This window comes from Zonotrichia albicollis, chromosome Z, assembly GCF_047830755.1.
Source record: "Zonotrichia albicollis isolate bZonAlb1 chromosome Z, bZonAlb1.hap1, whole genome shotgun sequence".
In the NCBI taxonomy this organism is placed as follows: Eukaryota; Metazoa; Chordata; class Aves; order Passeriformes; family Passerellidae; genus Zonotrichia; species Zonotrichia albicollis.
The window spans coordinates 56,787,108-56,812,733 of record NC_133860.1 but is presented as its reverse complement, the minus strand read 5'-3'; the positions used below and the strand labels follow the sequence as shown (position 1 = coordinate 56,812,733).

Sequence of the window (25,626 nt, the reverse complement as noted above, 5' to 3'; positions counted from 1 at the left end):
TCAAAATTAGATTTCTGCCTTGCCCAGTTTTAAAAAAATATCCTAGCAATGGTTTTAAATATAAGGAATAAATACAGCTCTTGTGAAATAACAGTTTTTAATAATTTACAGCTGGTTTCTTATAAAATAAGTTTTATCTTGCAAGTGGTATGGACACATACCTAAAATATACGTTATAAGTGAAGGTGCTGGTGACTTTGAGTAACATAAGCTTGTGAACAGTGAAATTAATGTCACTTTCAAACTTTACTACAATAGAAATTTCTCATCCATGATGCAGAGCCCCTTCAAGGAAGAACAAATTACTTTAGTCTTGTAGTATGTATATGCATGAAAAAGCACCAGAAAAATAAAAGCTTGAAAGTACTGATGGATGTTAATTTTGACTTTGGCTCTGTAATATGACATTATGAATTGTTAGTTCCTTTAGAAGCCGAAAACCAAATACATCTCTGTTCTCTGTTGCAGATTGTGGTTATTTTTCTTTTTCTGGGTTTACTTGGGCTCAGCCTTTATGGAACTACCCGGGTAAGAGATGGACTAGATCTCACAGACATTGTACCACGGGAAACACGAGAATACGACTTTATTGCTGCACAGTTCAAGTACTTTTCATTCTACAACATGTATATTGTGACACAGAAAGCAGACTATCCAAATGTCCAGCAGTTACTTTATGAACTTCACAGAAGTTTCAGCAACGTGGCATATGTTTTGTTGGAAGAGGATAGGCAGCTCCCCAAAATGTGGTTGCACTACTTTCGAGACTGGCTGCAAGGTAAGAGAGCATTACAGAAACTTTCCCTAGTTTGTTTGGCTCAGAAAGAGCAGTTGTTCATAGTGGTATTGCTGTAATTCAGTCACACAGTTAAAGGCTCTGAGCAGTAGGGAGAATGCCTAGGTGCTGCTTTGAACCCATGTGTGGTCCCACTCTATGTCACTTGTTTTCTTTGTGTTAAGTTTACTCCCTAGTAAGACAGTTATGAAGCTTTAAGGGATTATATCCATGCCAGTCATGTGTAAGCAATTGATGAGGCGTTATGCATTATGGCCGAATATGGCCCTGTGTCTTGGGTAAATAAATATTTGGTGAGTGTTTTCAGATCAGTGAATGAAAAATCCCTACCCAATGATGTATTCTGACACCGACTTAACTTTCAGCTCTTGAGTGATCTTGTTGGCTACAACTGGGACTGCTGGCATGAAGAAAACTCAGTGTGGCTCATGTGTTTTATTGGGCTAGGAACTTACTGCATAGTCCGAGTTTCTAATCAACTACACTCACCCTTTCTGTGGTGCTGCTTTTCTGTGCTGAAGTGTAACAGGGTGGGGAAAAACAAGAGAAGGCATGGCCTTTCAGGTACTATGATAATAATTATATTGAAACCAAGTAATTGAATATTGAAGATACTTTAACAGCCAACATACCCTGCCCAGGATTGCTGTGGTCCTATCTATATCTTTTTATTGGGAGAATTTCTAGGAAGTGTTTGCAAAAAAAAAAAAAAAAAAAAAAAGTGCTGACCTGGTGAGACTGTAAATTTCTGTAAATTTTAAAATTAATTGTGTACAGATGACCACTGCAGCCTGTGATTCTTAGAGAACATATAAGTAACTGTCAGTATCTGATGTATTTTATTCCTTCTGAAAATATATTGAACAATATTAGGAAAGCAGATGCATGTAAGTGACAAATCTACACAAAATGAGGTTTCCCATGTGTTAATACATTCCTGAATAATGCAAAGCAGTATTTCAGCTATTAACTTTGGGGATTTTTAATGTTTTTTAAATACATTGGATCCATTCATTGCAGTCTACTTACTGGAAGCTTTATTTAAAATATTTTGCTCGCATAAGCATATTGAGCTGTAAAGGATGGCATTACTGGCGGGAAGAAAATTCAACGTAGCTAGATGTTTGCTGGATTGGAACCTTACTATACTTGCTAGAATTCTAAGCAGTCCTTCTACATGCTTTTCCAAATTCTCTTAAAGCTGCTGTTTACTTTTTTTTTTCTTTTGTGGTTATTTTTGCTGCTGTTCCAAAACAGTAGGAAAAAGTCTATCTGGTGTCCTGATTTTCTCTTTTTCCCCCTCCCCCATGAGGGAGATGGAAATCTGAGATTGTGTTCAGGAAGCTTTATTAGTGCTCAACCTCAGCACAGTCTGCCAACGATAAAGTCAGGAGGACGTGCCCTTGGATCTGCTCCCTTGCAGGCTGCTCAAAGTGAAATGCTGGAGGCTGGCCCACTTGGTGCTACTCCCAGGAGTACTCCCGTTCCAAGTGCCCCTCTGTCAGGCGCACCGCATGCTTTACCAAACCTCTTTCACTTTGGGTGCCTCCCTGTCCTCTTTGCAATCCTTTGTGTCCCTCTTGCACTACGGATTGTTTGTGTGGCCAAGGGCCTGCATGTCCCCTCACACTGTGTGTCCATGCTTGTGTGTGTCCTTTGCAAACATGCTCTTCTCATAGCACTGTTCCTACTCTGTACTTAGCTCAGCACATAGTTACTTTTCCCCTCCAGTCCACATTAGCCAGCCTATCCTTATTTGTCCTCTGCTTTTCTTCCACTAGAGGAGCTGTATGTATTCCTGGTCCCGGGGCATACTTAGGGGCTGCATGGAGATAAAGTGTTACAGTAGAGTAGTCAGGGTGACTCCAGGGAGCTGAAGTGACTTGCTGTGGTCCATGTGACATGCCAGTCTTGTGACAGGCCATGGATCAGTCTTTTGATCACACACAGCTTTAGAATTAAACGTTATGATTATTAATTAGCATTTAGGTCTGTATCCTTACCTGTCCTCCCTACCTTTTCTGAGGAGGTCACAATTAATGCAACCCTGCTGCTTTGTAAAGTTGCAGGCACAGGGTGTGATACTTCATTCACAGGGCTGTAAAGGAAGATGTTGAGATGTATCAATAAAAGAGATTATATTTTCGAGTGGTACAGGGAATTGATGTTACAGGGGGGTGCTAGACTGTTGGACTAAAAGCTGCCATGTTTGTCATAGTTGGGGAATTATTGAAAGGTGCAGACTAACAGGCAGAATAACACCTGATAACACCTGATTGTTACCAGCTGTGGCTGATGCCAAAAGAGTCAAGGGAAGATGAAGAGAGAATTTGCAAACAACGCATATGTTTAGGCTGGATTCTGTGAGGTAGAGCAGTTCTACTGGCATAGTTTTATGTGTTGGAAGGGCTGGATAATCGAAGCAGGAACAGCTTTGACCTTCATGGCTAATTCCTGCTGACTTGACTGTGAATCCAGTGCCAGAGGTTAATGGCTCAAGATGGCCTTCTGACATGCACACATTTGTCCAGCAGAATGAAGGATGCAACAACATGTGAACAACCATTTTTCACCAACAAGGCACCCTTGGTTTAGCTGTGCATTCTTCCTCATCTAATAGCAGTGGAGTGTGCCTTCTGCCTCATGCACTTCTCTTTTCAGAGATCTCTCTTATTTTGCTTTCTAGTATTGTTTATGTTACTGTATTTTCTGTTACTGAAAATGAAATAGAAGAAAAGTTCACACTAATCATTCATTTAAGCTGTAAATGTTAACATTGCTTTTGTTAGTGATCAAATGTAAATGAGGTAGCTTGGATTCCCTGATGGCTTCTAATTAGGCTTGTTTTTGCAAAGGGAAATCTTATCTGGTGTTTCAAGGTGGCAGCTGCTCACATGAGCCAGTAGGAACTCCTTCCTCAACCCCACTCTCACCTAATTTTCTATATTGTCACTTTCTTCTGAAGCACTAAGCAAAAGTGACTGCTTATGTGAAAAAATCCCACATATAAAGTTTTAAAAATTCCTTTAATTTCAATAACTTTTCTGCAGAAACATGTGAGCAAGATACTTTCATCTTTCTGCCCAGAAATGTATAGTTTATCCCATTTATGATAGATTAAATATCTACTAAAATAATTGTTATGAACATGTTTGCTTTGAAGGCAGCAAAGTCTACTACAAATTTCAAAGTGTAATGGCATATTTTACTTGCAAGTTTGAAATTCTTCAGAAATTAAGTATGATTGCCAATGGTTTCTTAAGATTCTTTCTGTAGACTTTCAGTTTCAGCAAGGTGAGTTATAAAATGATCTGAAACATAGTGTTTAAGCTAGCTGAAGAGTAAAACTGTAAAAGGGAGCAGGGTTTGAAGGATGGCCAAACTTTTGAGAACAGGGGAGCAGGGGGATGTGGTGGAGACGTAAGAGAGTTTTCACCCACTGCAGTAATGTTTCCAAGTACATGCCTTTTTTGCAACCTCAAATTGGCATGTCAGATGCCAATGAATTTATTTATTATTGTGTCTGTGGAACCCCCTGACAGGGGTAGGATGTTTGTGTGAAAGCTCTGCCCTGAGATGTTGTCCATCATAGCAGTTTGTGTGCTCCTTCTGTGGAAGGGAGACACTTCTAATGGAAGTTACACTGTTCTTAGGTCATCTCCTTCTTTTCCATGTGCTTTTTTGACTGCATCCTCTTCACTTTCCAAAGTCATGGTGTTTCTTGTCACTGATATGATAGCCCAAATACTCTCACCTGGCCACTTCGTGAGAAACTGATATGGAACTGGACATGGGACAGAAGGGATGGATTGGTATTTTTGCATACTCTTACGAATGTTTCCCCTGTCTGCAGTGCCAGCAAACAGTGCTTTTTGAAAGGGAACCTCAAAGTCCTTTGGTGATGTCAGAAAACCTGATGGCAAGTTGTCATCCTCCCAGAACAGTGCTAGAGGACTGCATGCAGAGATCTGGCAGGCTTCTTTCATAATTTGATTCTCAGCCTGTTGGCTTCACATGATTTGACATGGTTTAGTGAGACAGCATGGGAGGCAGTTTTCTAAGGAAGAGAGGATGAACTTGTCAATGGGAATGGGTACTGTGTCCCGGAGACAGTGTCAGCTGGGTACATTTTCTTTTCCAGTGCTCTTATCTCAGTACAGCTGTAGCTAACCTATCCAGCCTGCAGCGATGGTTTTCATTACAGCTCCTCAGCCCAGCTGTGAGGTGGGTCGATGATTTCCTCCACCACCACTCCCCCGGCCTTTTTCTTCCCTTCCCTGGACATGCGGTTTGTCATCTGCTTGCACAGAGCCTCCTTGTACTGGGATGTGGCTTCCTGTACTAAATCTGATCCAAATTTCTGCTGTGAGGTATTCCCTCCCCCTTGAAGGGCAGCAAGGAGGAAAATAACAGTTGAGAGTGAATAGGTGTTGGCTGTGATCTTTACATATGCTGGCAGCAGATCCCATGACTTGTATTAGCTGCACAAGTTGAACAGATGGAACAAATTGACAAAATCATGTTCACTCACGCTGTGCTTGAGGAGCAGCTGAGTTGCTGTTTGAAGTTGAAAGTTTAAGTGTGTTTTTCTCCCTGCTTGTTGTGGAATTTCTGGTTATAGTGTAGAAGCTATTGCCCCAGCGCTCTGCAGTAGCTCAAAACAGTAATGAGAGGGGTGTGTGTCCTCCTCTGTGGTTCCGTGCACTCAGCCAGGGCTTTGGTGAGGCAGAGGCGAGTAAGGAGAAGGTTTCCCTTCTAGGTAACAGACTTATGCCTCCTCTGGTTGTAAGATGGTGAAGCTGGATGAGGGCTGAGCTCAGCCCTTCTCTGTTCTAGACAAGATTAACATTTTCCCATACACTTCTCCAAGTGGATGTCTTGGAGAAGATATTCAATCTCCCTTAAGGGGAAGCCATTTTTGCCAGTTCACAAGGCATTTTCAGCTTGCTACCGTAACTTTGCTGGTCTGCACAACCTGGAGACTCCTGGGGCTTCTCTCTTGCATTTTCTTGCTTCCCCTGCCTTTCTTTGGGCAAAATATTGAACATGCAGCTGACACTTCCTACACACTGAGAGTGTGGAGCCCCAAATTTAGGAGGCACCAGGTCAATAATTTTCATCCTGATTCAGTTATGAAAAAGCATCATTGTTCTTTCTCCTTTTGAAACTTGTTTATAATAGTGATTATTCACCTGCTTATTCTGTCTTCCCCTTGTCTCTCTTAACTCCTCAGGACTTCAGGATGCATTTGACAGTGACTGGGAAACCGGGAAGATCACTTACAACAGCTATAAAAATGGTTCTGACGATGCTGTTTTGGCTTACAAACTCTTGGTACAAACAGGCAACCATGCAAAGCCTATTGACATCAGCCAGGTAGTGTATCAGAGTTCATGCTGGCTTACACAACAATACGCAAGTCTTCAGGAGCGGAGGGAGGTGCAAAGTCTACAGAGGTTGTAGTGTCTTTTTTTCCATCTCAAGGAGCTGAATGTCTGAATTGTGCTTTTCTTTTATGGCCTTGCTGATGTTGCTGAAGCCACTCCTCAGATGCGGTATGGCCTATGTTGTAAAGTGTTCAAATCCACATGGCAAATACCAGTCCTAGATTGTTACTGGTCTGCATTTTGTGCCCCCGTGCCAGACATGTTCAGTTTCCATGGAAATTGTTGTGAAAATACCTCTCTGCATCCGTACGTGTATGGAGTTTAGTCCTATGTCGGACACTTGCAATTATTTGTTTTGTTCCTACTGATTTGTTCAAAGAAGAGCATTTTTAAAAATGTATTGATGAATTATAGAGGAGGGAGACTGAAATGATTACATTCAGTATCATATTCTTGTACCAACATCACTAAATACATCTAAAGTGCTGTAGAACTACAAATGGCAGTTGTTACAGCTGACTAAATAAAATATGCGTGAGGTTACCACAGCATATGACTGCATTTGCTGTAGCCATTTGTAAGTGGAAATACATTAGGAATTACTCCTTACACCAAAATTAGATTTCAAATGCTGAAGAAGAAATTCTTCAATAACATACCCTCTCTTCTCTGAGAGTCATCATCAACTCACTGTGCTTTCAGGCAGAAAAAAAGTGTTTTTAATGAGCTTCTTGGCAGTTCTGCTTACTGTCTTTCTTTTTTCTTCCTGGCATTAAAGGTGACAGATTTACAGAGTACATTGTTCAAAGTTACTGTAGTGTGTGAAACACACTGCCGTATAGCAACATGCAACATGCTGTCAGGTCTGAATGAAGCTTCAGCAATGAATTAGGCAAAGAAAGGGAGTAGAAGAGAAAACCTTCAGTGAGACTTTGTTTAGCAGAGTGTACCAGGTACGCTGTGGAACAAATGCAATTGGACTGCAGCTGCTGATATAATTTCCTGTGCCTGGGAGGGAGAAAAGTGTGGTGCACCCACAGGGGTTGAGCGCTGTACTGTGCAGTTCCAGAGACAGCTTGAAGACATACAGTTGTTGCATATCCTGTGGACTAATTGAATCCAGATCCTTGGAATCCAACTTTTTTTTTTCTTTTAACTGCTGTCACTGTTGTTTTTCATTTCATTAAAAAGACCTGGAACTGGAGCTCAGCCAGAATTTTAAATAAACAAAACAAAAAACCCCAGTAATACTTTTCACCCATGGAGTCCTCTGCAAGAGCTCTAGCTGTGCAGGATTTGGCTAACAGAACCCTGGAAGTGTACCACTGCTGTTTACTCCACAGATGCTTTGCCCACAGTGACCCAAATAATATGGGGCAGTCGTCTGCTTTTTTGACGCTGGGCATTTTCTGAATACATAGGTCATAGGAGGCAAGTGTTAGCAAAATTTATACAGGTGTTGTTTTATTTTTATAGCTCTCCTCCATTTACTGGGTGGCATTTCCTTCAGTGTTAACAACAGAGGTTAACTGCACACAGACATGTATAGGGACTCTTGCCAGGTTTTCTTTGCCTGTCTTTAAATATGTTTCTCCAACTTGGTTGTTTTTCATTCTTGGCTGCAGTCTTTCAGAATTTGGATTTAATTGGTTCAGTATATTCTGGAACCATCTGTTGATTTACTGGTTATTGTAAATATTATATGAGCACTAATTTATAAATAACCACTGTCACTGCATTTTCTTAGATTTTGTTTTTGTTGTCCAACAATAGTTTACTGATAAGTCCCTTCAAGTAGAGATTCATCTTCTCTTGCTTTTACCTTTCTATACGTGTGTTGCATCTCCAGGCTCTTTGTTGAAAGCATTATAACAAGACTGCTGAAAGCAGAATTTACTCTGAAAGGCTTCTGATTTTTTCCCCATTTTGCAGTTGACTAAACAGCGTCTGGTGGATGCAGATGGAATCATTAACCCAAATGCTTTCTACATCTACCTGACAGCCTGGGTTAGCAATGACCCTGTGGCCTACGCTGCCTCGCAGGCCAACATCCGCCCACACCGCCCAGAGTGGGTGCACGACAAAGCAGACTACATGCCAGAAACACGGCTGAGGAGTAAGTAGTGTTTCATCTTAACTTCCTACAGTTTACATGAGTGCCCCCACTCCTTCCTTCCAGCACCAGTAACCCCTGATGCTGCACAGGGCTCTGAAGCATTAGCAGGAGAAGACATTGTGTTACACTGTAATTATAGGAGATACAAGCACCACTGAGACTGTGACACCATTGCAGGGTTTTATCATGTTGAATAATGGGTTATAAAACAGTTTAAAGCTCTAAAAGTTTATAGTAAGCATTGCTTTTTAAAGTGTTACATGATAGTTCTATCTGTGTGAGAAACCTGGGCATTTCATTAAATTCCTGCCTCAGTTATTCTGAAATTTCATTACTGAAATTCTGTCATGGCTGTTCTCAATTCCTAATACCTCCGAAATTTTTACCAAGGTAACTTATACACTAAGCTACTGCACTGATATCGTACAAGAGCTAGAGGGACTAGGGGAGAAGTTCCACTTCACACCATTCACTGTTTTCTGTCACCAATACCAAAAGCTGGCTTTGATTCAGCTTTCAATTGAGGATTGCTAGTTGGACACCAGTAGGGAAGGAGAGAGGGCATACAGGGGACAACTGGTGCACTTGGAAATGTGGTTGGATAACCATGCTTCAGTGTATCCAAACCCTGGAGCTTTGTGGCAGTCAGCCAAGTTTTGTCTTAATGAAAATTTATAGTTGAGATTATAATAGGGCAAATCATGTTAAGCAAGTCAACTGAATGAAGATGCAGGGTTGGAACGCACAGTGGCAGTAACCAAAATCTTGTTGAAAAAGCCTTTTCTTTTCTAGTCATAGAGTAGGCCTTGCATTACACTCAAAAAGAAGTATGGAGAGTGTTGGTTTGTCAAATTATTAAGGGATAAAAAGTTATGGAAGTAAGTAAATAAGCCATTACTTCTAGGTTATGGGGAATTTTCCTCCACTAATTTCCATCTGAATGGATTTCTGCATCTGAATTTCCAAATATTCAATGGAAATCTTTAAAAACCAACCAACCTGCTCAAGCCTAATTTTTCTCTAGTTTTCCTCCACTAATTTCCATCTGAATAGATTTCTGCATCTGAATTTCCAAATATTCAATGGAAATCTTAAACCAACCAACCTGCTCAAGCCTAATTTTTCTCTAGTTTTGTGTCAGTGGATCCCAGTTAATCTTAGGGAAATGATCTTTGAATTTTAAGAAACTGCATAAAAGAGGAGCATTTGGGTAAAATTTTTAATTATGTGATTGTCCACTCATGTCACAGTCAGGGATTTTTGACTAGGTATTCAGTAAAAAGCACTATAACACTGATTAGGATTAAATACGTGGATTGAAAGATAACTGTTAAATTATATGTAACTGTTAGGGAACTTGGTGGAGGCTGTGTTCATCCCGTTACGCTGCATGATAAAATACAGTAATCTCATGTACTGTTTCCAGTTTCTCTTTATTGGTGAGTTTTAAAACTATAATTAATTCCAAACAAGTAAATTCAAATTCACCACCTTTTGTGCATTTTGCTGTGAAGAATAAAATATTTTGCTAACCTGTATATCATGTTCTTCCCAAAAGTGCATTTTAACACTGCTGTAATTTTCCTAGTTCCAGCAGCCGAGCCCATAGAATATGCTCAGTTTCCTTTCTACCTCAATGGATTGCGTGAAACTTCTGACTTTGTGGAGGCTATTGAGAAAGTGAGAGCTATCTGTAACAACTACACCAGCTTGGGGATCTCCAGCTACCCTAATGGTTACCCATTTCTCTTCTGGGAGCAGTACATTGGACTTCGTCACTGGCTCCTCTTATCCATTAGTGTGGTTTTGGCTTGCACGTTTCTGGTGTGTGCCCTCTTCCTCCTAAACCCCTGGACAGCTGGGATCATTGTAAGTTTATTATAAGGGTCTTTGTTGAAGTCAAATTCCTTTCAGCATAGCTCTTGCTGTAGTCGGGAAGGTTTTGTTTATGTCTGGGCCTCTGGTGGAGTATGTATATTGCATCATTCATTATATATTTATTCAACTTGAGGGGCTAGGGTTCATGCTGAAGGTACAAACCTTAATAACCTTAATCTTTTGGCCACTTTTTTTGCAGGTTTAAAAGTTTCTTAGAAGGTATATAAACTTTTACCCTTGCTCAAATGCACACTAATATAAGAAATAAAGACACAGAGAAAAATTAGGAGCTTTATTAAAACAATTTCTAATTCTGTATTCCTTCTCTTCTTTTGTCACGCATAATTATTTTTTAAGGCAGTTGCTTATGACTAGCTTGTCTGTAAATTTTCCCAGTCATTTCTGAATGCAATTTCTGGAAAAAACTGAAATGCTTATGTTGTAGGGTATAGACTGTGGAAAGCCTGTAACCAAGCGAGGAGAAAGGTCATAAAATTGTAAACTGCAGAGAATACTCCTCCATGCTTTCTGCAAGGCACCAAAAGCTTCTCAGTAAACATTCAAGTTAAATTGAATGATGATGTCCCTATGTTTAAATTCCATAAACTATCATATGGTTTATAAAAAGCCAGAAGGAGAAAAGCATAAAACAGTTACTAGTTTTTTTTAATGTATATTTATATGACAGGTATGTTAAAAGGTAAATGTTTAGTCTAGAATATTTTTCATAGCACCTTATCAAGCAATTTATGTTATTATGCTTGATTCATTAGCTTATAAAATCATTTAAAAGTAGTGCATACTTTTTCTCCTTTGGAAAAAGAGTTTATTTTCAGAGTACACCATTACTTTTATAAGTGAGTCTATTTTTTTTTTCTTCTGCCTGGCTTTAGGTACTTTTTAAGTTAATTCTCCAGATTTCCTTCCCTCCCTTTTCCTCAGTTTTTTTTACAAGGTAGATGAAAGAAAAATAAAAGCTTCCTCTTATATTTAACTGTTCACTTTGTCCATGTCAATCCCCCCCAAATACTTTAAAAGCTGAGAGTCCCTCTGTAACCTGAGACACATCAGCTGATTATGGCATTCAGTTTCTTCTGTGCTTTAGACATCTCTGCTTATATTTGCAGTTCTACAAAAGAGAGTTCAAATACAGATAGTTGAAAGATACTTTTTCTGGAAGGACTGTCTGAAAGATGGGTGAAAAAGAAAAATGTACCTTTGGGGAGTATCCATGATAAGGAGGAATAAATGGGTTTTCAGCTTACTGATGCATTGTAACCAATACAAAGCTGGTGCTTCATGTGTTAACTGGTTCTTAGGGTGTAAGTTAGACTGGCTGTGCAGCATTCATTGCCATTGAGAATAATGAAAAAAGAGCAGCTTGTCTTTGGGAATATAGGGTGGCTTTGAGGAATACATCCTATGGTAACCACATTATTTTGAAATGTCTTTCTCCTCATTGTCTGGAGTATAAGAAAATACTAACAGATGTTTGAAATCATCTAGGTGGTGGTGCTGGCTCTGATGACTGTGGAGCTGTTTGGCATGATGGGTCTAATTGGAATAAAGCTGAGTGCAGTGCCTGTGGTTATCCTGATTGCTTCTGTTGGCATTGGTGTGGAATTCACTGTTCATGTTGCATTGGTATGTAAAATCAAGAAGCATTTCAAAAGCATCTTAAAATAAAATGGTGGCAATGTTCCGATCACAAATCCTTACAGTTTCTTGTCAGTGACGTGATTCTCAGAAGGAAGATGGTCACAGTTTTATGTACCTTTCTGTTTGTCTCAATGGAACAAGAGTTGATCTTCATGAGGTGATTCCTAGCCATTGAGTCAGTCTCCCAGGAGACAAGAGACTCTCATTATCAGACTAACAGGTATCATTCGCTATGATACCTGTTAGTCTGATTAATGCAATTATATAGAGAAAACAGAGATCTTAAATCACCTTGCTTCATTCCAGACTCTCATGATCCTTGTCTGATGCCCCAGTGTTGCTGCATCAACATTACACAGCTTTCTGTTGCCTCTTGCTTGTTCTCTATCTTGCAAAAGAGAATTCTTCAGAAGAGTTTTTAAAAATCAGATATTGTGTCATTTGGTATTTCTGAACTTTTTGAATGTGAACATGTTTGAATTAGTGTTCCATTTGTAAAATCTTCACCTTCTTTTCAGAAGCCATTGGCTAATAATAGCGGGCACAAACATGCAGTCTGTAGGAAAATATTTTTCTACTGTTTATCTAGTGGTTTAGATATTGTACAGAGTTAGGGCGCATAAAGTCACCCTAAATGAAAAGAATCATTTTGAGAAAAACCAAAGTGGAAGTAGGGCAAGGTTAAAGAGGAGCAATTGAATTCCTCAAGTGATGACATCTTTTTTCCCCCTGCTGCTACAGATAGACTTTGGGAGGCAAATGAATTTGCTAGGAATTTGAATTGTTTGGGAAGTGTTAGTGTAGATGAGGAAGAAAGAAATGACAGCTTCTTAGTATTAAAACAGGAAAAATGGAATAAAAAAATGGACAAAACAGTTGTTTCTAGTTGGGAAGAAACCAATTTAATTTACAGGACCTTATGGGTCACCTGTGCCTGAAGGTAAAATGCCAAGCAAATTGAAAATACTGGTTTTCTCACATTGACACTAGAGGTGAAAACTTTGGAACACATAAATAGTCAAATCAGTGTTGTATAAACAAAAAAGGTAGTGCTTTTAATGCCAAATTTAATTGAGTTTAAAAGTGATTCACAGTGCAGTTGTGGATCAGTTTTCTGCTATTGCTTGTGAATTGTGACCTTGTTTTTTTCTAGTTCTAGAGAAGAGGGACTTAAATTCCAGGACTGTGAGGAAGATAGCTGCTTCAGCATATATCTTAATAGCCAGTAGGGAATTAGCTAAAGAGAGCCCTTACAAACCACAGTAAGAAGATCAGTCAGGTTCTTGTTTTCTTACACCATTAAGTCATACAAAGTAGACACATTTATAACGAATTTATAACACCAGTATTTGCATGTTCTTGATAAACCATATTCATACAGAGTTGTAGGAATGAAGACAGTTCACTAGTGATATTGTTGCTCAGGCACTACCACGTTTAGCACTATTCCTAGGATAATTTTTTATGTATAGAACTTCTAGCTTTGAAGTACTAAAAGTTTCAAAAACTTTTTTGAGTGAAATGAAAATGTTAAAAAAGTCACAGAGGCCATGGACCCACAAGAGTGAGAGGAGCAGCCCTGCAATTTTCACACCTGAAGTGCTTTCACCAGGATATGGGTTCTTTTCAGGTGGAAATAGGCAAATCCAGAGACAAAAGGCTACTGTTGCAAGTAGGAATTGCTTCCAGAATTATTATGGGCTGACTCTGTTATCAGTGCTTACTTTGGTTGTGTGACTTCAGCAGCTGCTGTGGTAAATCTGCAGGATCAAGCCTTCTCTCAAGGGTTAGGCAGCTATAGAGATAACTTTGATAAACTGTAGTTTAGAGTAATTAACTGATGGAAACCTGTGTATGCTAGGAGAGAGGCTGTTTGGAAGGTTGTATACATCTGCTTAAGGAAATGGATTTTTTTGTTTTACAGGCGTTTTTAACTGCCATAGGAGACAGGAACCATAGGGCTGTCCTTGCATTGGAACATATGTTTGCACCAGTGCTGGATGGGGCTGTGTCCACTCTGCTTGGGGTGTTAATGCTTGCAGGATCAGAGTTTGATTTTATTGTCAGGTAAAGCATTTTTGTGTTTTGACTTTCTTTCAAAAATAAAAATAACTGTGCTTTTAATTTTTATTCACTTCAGTGAATCTGTCATTTTATTACTGTGCATGGTGTGTCAAGTATGCTTATGTCATGGTCCTGCTTTCCCTCTGTTTTATTAACTCCTTGTTACTTGCTAGACATGGTAGTGTTTCCATTGCTGACATTAAAATCTCTTCCAGGAAAATCTGAGACTTAGCATGAAGGAGCACAAAAATGTTGCTCTTTAGAAAGTTTGCTGATTCTGGGTTTGAATTAGTTCGAAGCATCTTGTATTGTCCCGTGTTAGCTGCAGCTGACCTTTAGCCTTGAGGTCCTCCAGACTTCTTGTAGCCACAAGAATTTGTATGCACAAGACATGTGAACCTACAAACATTCAACTGTGCTGCAAGTGACTCTCTCAGGGCCTTCCCCTCCTATCCTTATGTAGGTTTTACATAATGAGGAAAAGAGTTGGGGGATGTGGGGAGGAGAAGGCACTGTTTGGGAGCTGGGGAACCATAAATATGAACACAGAACTTCATACTAAAATTTTGTACAGCAAACCTGAAGGCCCTTCTGCTTAGAACTACAAGCAGGCTGTTTCTTGTGAATATAATTAAGAATGTGTGTTTGTCAAGTATAGAGGAAAGCAAGTCTTTTTTTGAGGGGAATTTGAGAAGTGCAATGAAACAGATCCTCTTCTACTCCAAACAACCTGTGGAGCTCTGCAAAATGGCTAATCTTAGAAGTAACACAGGCTCTTTGTGGTAAACTATAGCACACACAAAAAAATAATCCAGGCCTTAAAATGGAACTGAGGTAGAACTGAGCCAAATAAAAATGCTCTGAAAGATGGCTAAACTACTTAGGTAGACATAAGCTGGATAGATGACTAGACTTAACTGACATCCATTTGACAACAAGAACAACAAATGTCAGGGGCAGGAACTGGGAGAATGACTGCTAAATCTCATCAGGCTTTTTGTTTATGTATGAAAGAGATTTGAAGAAAGCAGGCGGGTTGCAGTTAGATCTCATGAAACCTGCATGAAGAATATTACTATACAGGTTTTCTATGTTCTGAAATAATTTTTTTCCCCAAAATCATTATTTTTTTACTTTATTGAATTGGTATTGAAGAAATAGAATTTTTCTTTTAGGAACTGGTTTTGTAAGGGTCAGAACATTTTGACATACAGGTTACTGATAGATTTAACCTAAATTTACAAGGGTATATTTTTGGTGTGCTGCTTTCCTACTGAACAGATGAGATTTTGGCACACATTTTTGTGTCAGCAAATGGAAGATTGTAGCAGCCCTTCGCACCAAATTTGGATTGGATGTGCTCTCAGTTTATAAAATGAGCCTTTCAACTTTTCAACTTATGTTATTTTACTTTTTTTGGCCATCAGTTTCTGTTTTTATAGCACAATCTCACTTCAGTTTGCTGTGTTTAAAAAATATAATAAAATAAACTATGGGGAGCCTGAGCATTGTTAGAGTGGGCGAAGAAGATCCTAAACTTCCGGAAAGCGACAGATTAGTCCAGCAATGTGGAAGATTAAGTAAATTAACAGACACTGTATACACCAACTGGTCAAAGCCATAATCCTCCTGTTTATTCTAACATTAGATGGATGAGATGCAAATGTTTTTAATGTCTGTTGTTGATCTGTGTCCCAGTTTAAAGTTCTGGTGGTTTATGTTAGTAGAGTAGATTGGCTTGCTGATTTTTGTTAATGCAGATCAGAAATTCCCAAATGTTTACAATAGCAGGATATTTATAGTTTTACAGGAGTCTGATATATTTGATCAGATGTGGAAACAGGGAGGCAGTAAAGTTTGTTGCCAGCTAGACAATGTAATCAGCAGACCCATTAGCAAACGTGCCCTCTGTTCTTCTCCTTTGCTTTCTCCTTCAGGAATTTAGCAAGACTGAGTCCTTGAAATCATTAGTTACAACGCAGCCTTAAGTTTAGTCTGAGCCCCAGCTGTGCCGAATACCAACTAGCAAGACTTTCCTTTTACTGACAGGTTTACCTTGGTATTCATGAAGGATCCCAGACCTTAGCCCTCAGTGGTGGGAAAGGACAACTACTTGTGCACTTTTCTCTTCTTCCATAGTATTTCAGCCTTTATGTTTGAATTGGCTGACGCAAAACAAGAGTATTCAGAGATGCTAAATTGTTCAACAAAAGATTAGCCTGCAATGCAGCTCTGCCATTGTGGAGCGCTCTTACTCAGTACAATGCTGAAGCTTACTATAGAATGGGCATTTTCTTTGCAGCAGGCGGGTTCCTGTGTTGTAAAGAGTTGCAATTCAAGCTATTTGGTAAAACTGGAACTCACAGAATTCTAGGCGTTAAGTTTGATTAATGAACGGCAAGGAAAACCCTTACCTGATATACTGTAGATTTAATTAGACATTCTGCTGTAAGTTGCAGAAGCATTTCACAGTGGATTAGCTGCTGGGAGAAGAGGGCTTCTTTTCCTTCTACACTAAATTGTTTAAATTCTACACCCTTCACTTCATTTGTTTGCTTCTGCTGGGTTTTCACTAATGGGGGCCCCTTTTCATTGTATTTGTGCTTTCAATCCATTCAGCCCTTCCCTGCACATTCCATATTTTTGTGTTTGTGTAACACATTCATAAATAACATTACATGCTTTCAAATTCTGGGAAATTAACAAATTTAATTTTTTTCTTTCCTTTTCAACTAACACTTTGTGGAATGTAGCTTCTCTAATGCAAAAGGTAAAAACCCCAATATTTTATATGGAAAGTGATATAAATGTTTCCTTTGATGTTAGTAATATGTTACAGTTAATTTAGGATCTTTATTATTTTAACATATGTTGGAGTAATTTGTGATCCCTTGTTTCTAACAGTGGCTGTTCTCTCCCCCAAACTATTTAAACTGTACTTCAGGTATTTCTTTGCTGTTTTGGCAATCCTAACCATTCTGGGAGTTCTCAATGGATTGGTGCTGCTTCCTGTTCTTCTCTCATTCTTTGGACCATACCCTGAGGTCAGTAAAATTAATAGTGAACAGAAAAATGATACTATGTCTGTGTTGCTGTCCCCCTCAATCACCCCCTGGTTTTAGGAAATATTTTTTAAATTTTCTTGGATTAAGTTTCTTGCTCTCAGGCTTCTTTATAAATTTTTATTAGAAGTGCTGTTTGGTACATAGTTGATACTATGCCTTTTTAAAGTGTTTTTGTTTTTTTTTTTAAATAAGTCTTGTTTTAGAAGTCACAATAAGCAAACCTGATAGGGTTATTTATACTACTAGCATAATGTGATATGCAAAGAAGTTTGAAAAATAAGGATTTCCCTCAATATTTTGCAAAAGATAGTTTGTTTTATACACATAGCTTCTGCTTTCCTACCTCAGTGGCTCTGTTGCATTCCTCAAAGTGTTTAGCTGAGCAGACCACCAGGAAGGCCCGTGTGGACCAACACACACAGTGGTGGTCGAGAGACCACACCTTGATAACCAGGATTGGTCTGCCAGAAGGTCCCCACTGCCCAGCCACCTCTCCCTGTGGCATTCTCCTGCCTCAAGTAGCATTTTTGTTGTGGGGAAGGTTTCACTTAGATGTTGGAGAGTTTACAGCACAAACTCCAAGTCCAGACTCCAGGATTCACGGATACTAACTTTATATTTGGTTGTTGGTCTTTTATTACCTACCCTGTAGTTCATACAATTACTGTGTTACGTGGGGTTATCTTTATCATGTGTCAATAGAATCAGTGTGCTATGTTTCATATATCTATATATATGTATGTGCACAAGAACAAAACACAAGGTATGTATTCAGCACTGGTATATTTCACAAGTGTTTGGGTTCTTTTAATATTAGAAAAACAGTTTTGACAACAATGTATACTCTCCTAATTCCTAACAGTATGCATGACCTGTCTATTACACAAATAATGTGAATGTGTGTGTTATTACCATATATGTTGCTGTGATGTGTGTATCCATCTCTCTTTGCAAACAGACATGGAGTAACACTGTCCCGACCCACTGAGGTGATTTTGTGGAATCACTGCTAATGCTTGCTGAAAGGGGAGGGGACCCCACATATTATTTTTGTTTTTATATTTGCAAGTGCATGCACATACACACATGTATGCTCTTCCTGATAAAATTATATTCAGAAGAATATCTGTGTAGTCTTGTTTAGATATGTATCTGCAGATGGAGGTCATATCTTTTATACTTCCATTAATTTTTTCAGTTCAGTATCTGTGTTCATCAGAAAACTGTTGCTAAGCTTGTTGTGGCACGGCAGGGTGTATTTGGCAGAACATTGCTTGTGTCAAGCTCTAGTGATTAAAAGGGTAAAGCTAGCTGAATGTAACTGAAAGTGTTGCTGTCACCAGGTTTCTCCAACTAATGGACAGGACAGATTGCCCACACCATCTCCTGAGCCACCCCCCGGTACTGTGAGGTTTGCACTGCCACCTGGCCACACAAATAATGCTTCAGATTCCTCTGATTCTGAGTACAGCTCTCAAACCACAGTGTCTGGAATCAGTGAAGAGCTGCATCAGTACGAGGCCACCCGAGGTCCTGGGGCACCAGCCCATCAAGTAATAGTGGAAGCGACTGAGGATCCTCTCTTTGCAAGATCCACTGTAAGTATCTTTCATATATATTAGCAGGAGGGCAAGAAGTTTTTTGGTGTGCTTTGTGTTTTAGGTTTTTTTAAAAAGATCTATTTATTTTCATGGAAAACTCTTTATGACGGATTGTGCTTTGTGACTTCATGCCAAAACCTGTTCGCAGAAGTGAAGGTTTTCCTGATTCTCTCCTTTACAACTGAGCTGGGGATAAAGTGGTGGGCCAAAAGCAGGCATTTGGCATGGGTAATTGCTATTACATCCTATTGGCACCAGCCACAAGAGAGAGCTCTCAGTCTGTTTGATGACTGTTTTCAGAGAGAGAGGGAGGCATTACAAGATACCAGCCTCTTTCACACAGCTCCTTGTGGATTGCTGTAATATACCTCTCTGAGGCAGCACATTTTGGAGAGAAAGATTAGAGCCAGAAGAAAGCAGTTTAAGTGCTGTACCAAATCTTAGGCCTAGTTGCATCTTGCTACTGGGTTGGCATAATTGTGATTTCAAAGGAAAGTGAAAAAGCTCTGTCTCCTACCCCTGCTGATGTTGCATGCTGAGCTGCAATGCGGATCTGGTTTTGTTCAGCAGAGGCCTCGAAATAGGTACAAGCACAGCCACATTTGAAGTTGGTCACGGTTTATTGACTGATGTAGCTGCTGTGCTTCACGCTCTTTATGGAAATCAGAAAACAGATTCCTACAGTCTATACAAAGTACCCTACTAACATCCTGTGTATGTTCCTTGCATGGGATAGCCTTTTCCAAATGCCTGCAATTCTGCTTGTTGAGTTAGGACCAAGTGCTTGTCACCCATCCCTTTGAAAAGATGGACCAGCATGTACGAAGCTTACAATAATGTTTTCAGCTGTCATCCTGTGTTTTCTGAAGATGAGCTTTCCAGGTTTTAAAAACTTCAGACAAAAACCATGGAAAAATCAATTATCAGATTCCACCACATTGCCTTTGTAGAGTCAGAGCATTATTATAATTATTCCCAGCATAAAACATAAGCAAGTGTGGTATTTGCTTGCTTTGCTGTGTCAGAGGCGTAACCGTGTGTGTCTCTCTCAGGTGGTTCAGCCAGAAGCCAGGCATCAGCCGAGCCCTCGGCTGCAGCCGAATCCAGAGCCCAGCACGCAGCAGCCATGGCATCAGGGCAGGCAGCCCAAAAGGGAAGCGAGGGAAGGGCCGCGACCACCTCCTTACCGCCCTCGCAGGGACGCTTTTGAAATTTCTACTGAAGGGCCCTCGGCACCAAGCAGCAGCAGCAGCAGCAGGGATCGCTTGGGCCACAAGGCTCGCTCGCACAGCGTTCGGAGCCCGGCGTTCGGGGCCGCGGGCGCCGCGGGAGCAGCCTACTGCCAGCCCATCACCACTGTGACTGCCTCAGCCTCAGTCACTGTTGCTGTCCACCCTGCCCTGCACAGCCACAGCCCTCGGGGAGCAAGCTTTCCGTCCTACGAGGGACACCACGAGGCTGGCCGCGCGCCATTTGAGGACCCCCACGTGCCTTTTAATGTGCGATGTGAAAGAAGGAATTCTAAAGTGGAAGTTATAGAACTGCAAGATGTTGAATGTGAGGAGAGGATACCTGGCAACAGCTCACAATAAGGTAGGTCCATCCTGCGTAACTGCAAGCTTTGGCCTGTGTCAGGCAATGGTGTGATCAAAAGAAAGAGGAAAATTAAATTTCTCAGAGGTAACTTTTCATAGATAGCGCTACTTACAGGTCACACTGATCACCTTAAATCTGCTAACTGTGAAAATAGTACATTTTGCACTGGACATGAGGTTGACTAAGATAGAGCACTCCAACGCTGGGAAGTCATACTTTGAAGAGCCTTGCAAAATCATACAATCCCAGTTTACCTGATGAGGAAAATAAAGCAGAGATGTTGTATAACATCTTCAGAGCTGTGCAACTGCATATGCCATTGTGTAAGTCCTGTCTTCTGATCCCTTAATCAGGCATGCTCTAAAACATTATATAAAATGACATTGTCTAGGAGAGTGTAAAAATTGTCAGCTACTTGAGGAGTTGTCATCTCTTGAATAAAATAATTTGTGAAAGAATTTGAAGTCCATAATAAGGACTGAATGCCTCTGGAAGATGAGCCAGGTGAGAGGTGGGAAGTCCTACATGCCTAGTGCAGTTCTGCTCAGCAGAGTGTCCCCTGCTCTTTGGAGGGGCCTTCAGAGACCTCCCCCAGTGAGGTGTCTGAGCTGACCTCTGCCATGCCAGGGGCATCTGCAGTGGCAATTGCAGGTTTGTACAGGATAGGGCTGCCCATTGAGTTTTTACACTGAAAACTTCTTGGGGCTCTTACATGAAAACTATTTCTCACTGTTTTTACTATGTTTTCTTGCAGGGAATAGAATAGTTACTTATCTGTGGATTACTGTTTTTTCTCTTTGCTTGTCTGAGCTTTTCAGTGACAGACAACAGTCTGAGCAGAGCAAGTAATTTTATTTTGATTCTAGAATATTTTGCATTTATGCATGCATGCATGTGTGTGCACACACAGAGTTTTGACAGAAATTTCTATGATAATTCAAAATGAAACCACTTTCTAAATCATAAAATGTCTCTCCAAACATCCCAAAGTGTAAATAGGAGTGAATGCATTTAGCCTTGCAGTCTAGAAATATGACAAATAATAGTATCCACAGATACTATTAATAATAAGGAAATACTTGGGCTTAGTTTTTTCAAGCTGAAGTGTACGTTAATGTGAGACTCTTAAGTAAACTCAGTATTCAATGTAGCATACTTCTTCAACTGTTCATTGGTTTTGACTGAATTTGTCACAGCTATATAAAACTGGAAACTTAGATATTAAAGCATCAACATTTTTTTAATTGGCATCAGTATTTCTTCACCAGGAAATTAACAACTGAGATGAAAGTAGAGCCAGCATTTCCTGACAACTAAATCTAACCACAAGAATCATGAAATGAGTTGGTTTCATTTGATTTGTTTTTCTTGAAATTCAGTGACTGTTTTCTTTTTTCTCTCTCCTTATTTGTACAGGGTAATAACTGAAGCAAAGAAGAGGCCAAAGATGGAAAACTGTATTCCAGAACTGCTTGAAGAGAAGAACTGCTTGAAGTTGTAGAAAAGGACATGCTGCATCAGGACAACAGTTCACTGTTACTGTAACCTATTGTATTATTTTGTTAAATATTTCTTTTAAGTATTTAAAAGATGTACACATATGTAATATACAAAAGAATGATGTAAAGTAGTATAGTCTGGAGTAATTTGCCTTTGGGCAATAGAATGGGGACAAAATTGTGTGCTCTTTGTACTTTTTGTACATTGATATCTGTGCCACAACTAAGCTTAATCTAGTTCTAAATTTCAGCATAAGTTGCTGCTGCTTAAATATTTTATAATTTACTTGTATAATTCTATGCAAATATTGCTTATGTAATAGGATTTTTTAAAAGGTACATGTCTGTTTAAAATATTTTAAATTTGTGTATCACAACCCTGTGGTAGTATGAAATGTTACTGTTAACTTTCAAACACGCTATGCGTGGTAATTTTTAAAATAAGCAAATATGAAGAAAAGCGAGTTAATCTGGGAGGCTTAAATAGACTTTGCTATGTGCAGGTTTTGTTTTGCTGTATGTGTCCAAGCGTGCGTCTGGAAACATGCCTGCTTTTGTGTGTATGTTCCTGGTGTACTCTAGTTTCTTTTTTACTGTATGTTAACACTTGGTGGGCTTACAAACCCACTCATGCTGATGTGAGTCTGGCTTTCCCTGTTAGTAGGCACTAGTGAAAACTCTGTTGTTGTTTACCAATATATACAACTATAGACTGCCATCATCAAAGGCCCAACTAAAATACTAGAGAAGACAGGGAGTTGAGGTTTAGAATTATATTTCAGTTCCCAAACCCTTAAAGTCTTGTTTCACATTACTTTAGTCAAGTTACTTAACTGCCCCATGCCTCAATTTTTCATTCTGTAAAATGGTTATAATTACACTTACCTACCTCCCAGGAATGTTGTGAGGCTTAATTACAGTTCATGTAGTGCTTCGAGGTTTTTTTTTTCCCTCGCAAAATATGCCAGGTAAGTGCAAGCACTATGACCATTATTTTTTCACTTCTAAAGGTGCTGGATATTGACAGGTGCTGGTGGTTATAGAAATACAATGAGCATCTGATCTGCCTTATTTTGATACTGTTAATTTTGAATGGGATCAGAAGCTGGATAATGGATTGTTTGATGGTGAGCCACAGCTTAGCTGAGTCATTACAGCATTGAAAGCAGTATCTCTGGTCACCTTATTTTCGTGGCAGGAAGGAGTTAATAGTAAGTAATAAAAATCAAATGGAAGGATTAAAAAAAAAGTACATTCACTTTTAAATATAAATGGCTTTCTGGTGGGCCAGGATGGTAATGACACTTAAGGCCTGGGTAGTTATTTTCTTTATTGTTTGTGTTTTCCCATGCTGCATTGGCACTTTTAATTATAACAGCTAAACTGGGATCTCTTTGCGAAACTAATTTAGCTTTTTGTACTATTATTTTTAAACTAAAAGGGGATTGCTGCAGGTGAAGGGTCTGGAAAAACACTGCAACTGTGTTCCCACTGGAAACAAAATGTAGGAACAAAGAACCTTAATTTAAAATAATGCAACACAAGTTTTCGTTATCTCCATCTTCTTTTTTATCTTTTTCTGCCCTTCACCAAGCTGTTTTTTAGAGCAAGTAGATGTTCAGGTAGATGTTCAGTTTTGTATTCAGAGCCAAACACAGCCAATATTCAGTTTCTAAACACAGCAGTGGTGGGGCTTTTCTTTATGTATACCTGAATAACAGTGGCCAATTCTTTGATGGGAAAGTGTTTTTCTCCAGTGGCTTCAGGGAGTCTATCTTTGCCTACAGACCTTGCCAGCAAAACGAATGGGGATAATGAGAATGCACAAAATTCCATGCCTTTTTTGCTCACTTGAAAACACTTTGATATGAGGCACTTGTTTACAGATCTCCAATGTGAACGCTCGAAGAGCAGGTGGCGAGAGCCTGGTGTCATTCCCGTGATACATAAGCTACTGTCTCAGTGCACACCAAGGGTTAATGTCGCAGCTGCCTACTGGTCCAGTTCACTGTCTAACATGAAAACTCTTGATGACAAAAAGGTGAGGGGCCCCAATTTAGCACGAGCAGCATAGTGACCTCAGATCATACAGATCTGCAACAAAACTGTATGATACCAATTGGAAGCCGCCTTCAACCACCAAGCTTGTGCGCTTGCGTGTCAGAGACTGGCAGGGCTCCCACTGGCACCGCTCCGTGCCGCAGGCTGCCTTGCTTCCTGCTCTTCCTCGGCAGGCAAGGGGCGCAGGGCAAGTTGCAGTGTCTCCCACCTGCCCCTGCCCCGAGCCTGCCTGCGTGCTTGTGTGTGTGTGAGCTGTCTGCTGCTTTGTGCACAATGTAGACCTTCTTCTTCGATAGTCACATTGGCAAGGGGAGAACTCAGTGGCTGGCAACCTTTGTTTTGTTTTGGTTTTGTTTCTTAACTTTTTTAATCATGGGTGATATTTATATTTTTGTATCATAAGAATGTTTTTCTTACAGTATTTGTCATGCCAGTTTATAACAAACAAAATGCAGGGATTTTATTTCTATTGGAAACACTATTACAGTTATGTTTTTACTGTTTAATGGATTTTTATTTGTATAGAGTGCTTACTAATGTTAAATAGGAAAGAGTATATAACATTTACATTATGGACTTGTAGCTTTTAGTGTAAGGAGTTAAAAGGAAAAAAATATTCAAACTGGGTCTCATTGCCTGCCTGTTTGGTAGGAGTGGGTTTGTGTCTTTTCAGTTACAAAGATAAAATTATGCCATATAATTTATTTATATGAAAATTTATTTTTGTAGTGTACATAGTAGTCATCAAGTCTTTTGACAGAAGTATATTTTTAAAGAGTTTATATGTAATGATGATACCATTATGTTTTGGAACACTGCTGAGATACAATTACAGTGCACACTTTTCCTTGTAAACCCCCTGGAGAAAAGAAAGTGTTTAACAGTGTTAAGAGAGAAAGAGAGTGTGGCTATTCATACAATTCTGAACTGTGTTTTAGTTACTATTTGTGATCTAGCGTGGTTCTCATTTTAAGCTTTGAATGGAAATTGTAAAAACTCTCTAAATATTAATGTTCAAACACTGATAGAAATTCTAACATGAATAAAAAAATATTATAACTTACTGGATATGGATTTGCTTGTTCATGGAATGCTTCTTTATTTCCTGCTGGTTATCTCTGCAGATGCAACCATGCAATCATTCTGATTTGGAGCATGAATCAGATCTTTCAGTATTTGGGATGTGTGGGATATTCAGATTTGCCCATTTGCAGCAGGAGCCACTTGCTGCCCTGTCTAAAGAGTGGCGTGCTGGCCCTTGTCTGTTGATTCTGTTACCTTTGCATGTTGGGGGATAGGTTTAGGACTGGGTTATGCATGTCCTTCTCAGTCTGAATGAAACGATTTGTTGACTAAAGCACTTTATATAATATAAAGGTTATTTCTTCTTAGACATGGGAGGAAATTCTTTGTCTTTTTCCCATCTCTGTGGGAATTTGCACCCTAAATTGGATAACAGAATCAGTCTGGTATTTCCACTTTGTGGAAGAAAAAGTAAATGTGTTCTGAGTTCTGAAAACTACAGCCGTCCCTAAGAAGGGAGACTCTTGACAAAATTCCCTCTGGGAAGCATGCTACTGCTTGCCAGCCAGAGTGCAGGTCCCTGTGCCCCACACAAGCCCCACTAGGCAGGGAGGAGAAGCTGCAGTGGGCAGCAGGGAACAGAGTAACAACATCTGTCTGAAGTCATTGGCATCACAAACCGCAGGGTGTTTTTTCCTGTGCAGATACTCTGCCCAGCGTCCTTCCAAGTGCCACAGAGCCATCAGTCCTTCACTTTATCCCTTAACCCTTAGATGATCTTTTTACATGAGACTTCTAAACGTCTCATAAGGAAAAAGCCCAAACCTGTCTTGAGATAATTTATAATTCAGGCTTTACTTTCCATGGCCAGAGTAAAAACA

The 25,626-nt window shown here is 39.7% G+C and overlaps 1 protein-coding gene across 4 annotated transcripts in view; it reads left to right on the top strand.

Annotated features, from left to right (window-relative positions):
• The window catches only part of PTCH1 (patched 1), a 73,370-nt gene extending 48,585 nt beyond the window's left edge, over window positions 1-24,785 (top strand). For 3 of the 4 annotated variants that reach the window (XM_074532234.1, XM_074532233.1, XM_014269045.3), the window contains 10 exons: window positions 469-778; window positions 6,030-6,172; window positions 8,116-8,299; window positions 9,888-10,168; window positions 11,684-11,821; window positions 13,761-13,903; window positions 16,845-16,944; window positions 18,309-18,563; window positions 19,619-20,159; window positions 21,579-24,785. In XM_074532234.1, coding sequence (XP_074388335.1) covers window positions 469-778; window positions 6,030-6,172; window positions 8,116-8,299; window positions 9,888-10,168; window positions 11,684-11,821; window positions 13,761-13,903; window positions 16,845-16,944; window positions 18,309-18,563; window positions 19,619-20,158 — 2,094 coding nt within the window. In that variant the 3' untranslated portion in view covers window position 20,159; window positions 21,579-24,785. Of the gene's footprint in view, window positions 1-468; window positions 779-6,029; window positions 6,173-8,115; window positions 8,300-9,887; window positions 10,169-11,683; window positions 11,822-13,760; window positions 13,904-16,653; window positions 16,671-16,844; window positions 16,945-18,308; window positions 18,564-19,618; window positions 20,160-21,578 lie in introns of those variants that run through there. The other variant, XR_012577995.1, reaches the window with a different exon arrangement.
• Window positions 24,786-25,626: the final 841 nt, after the last annotated feature.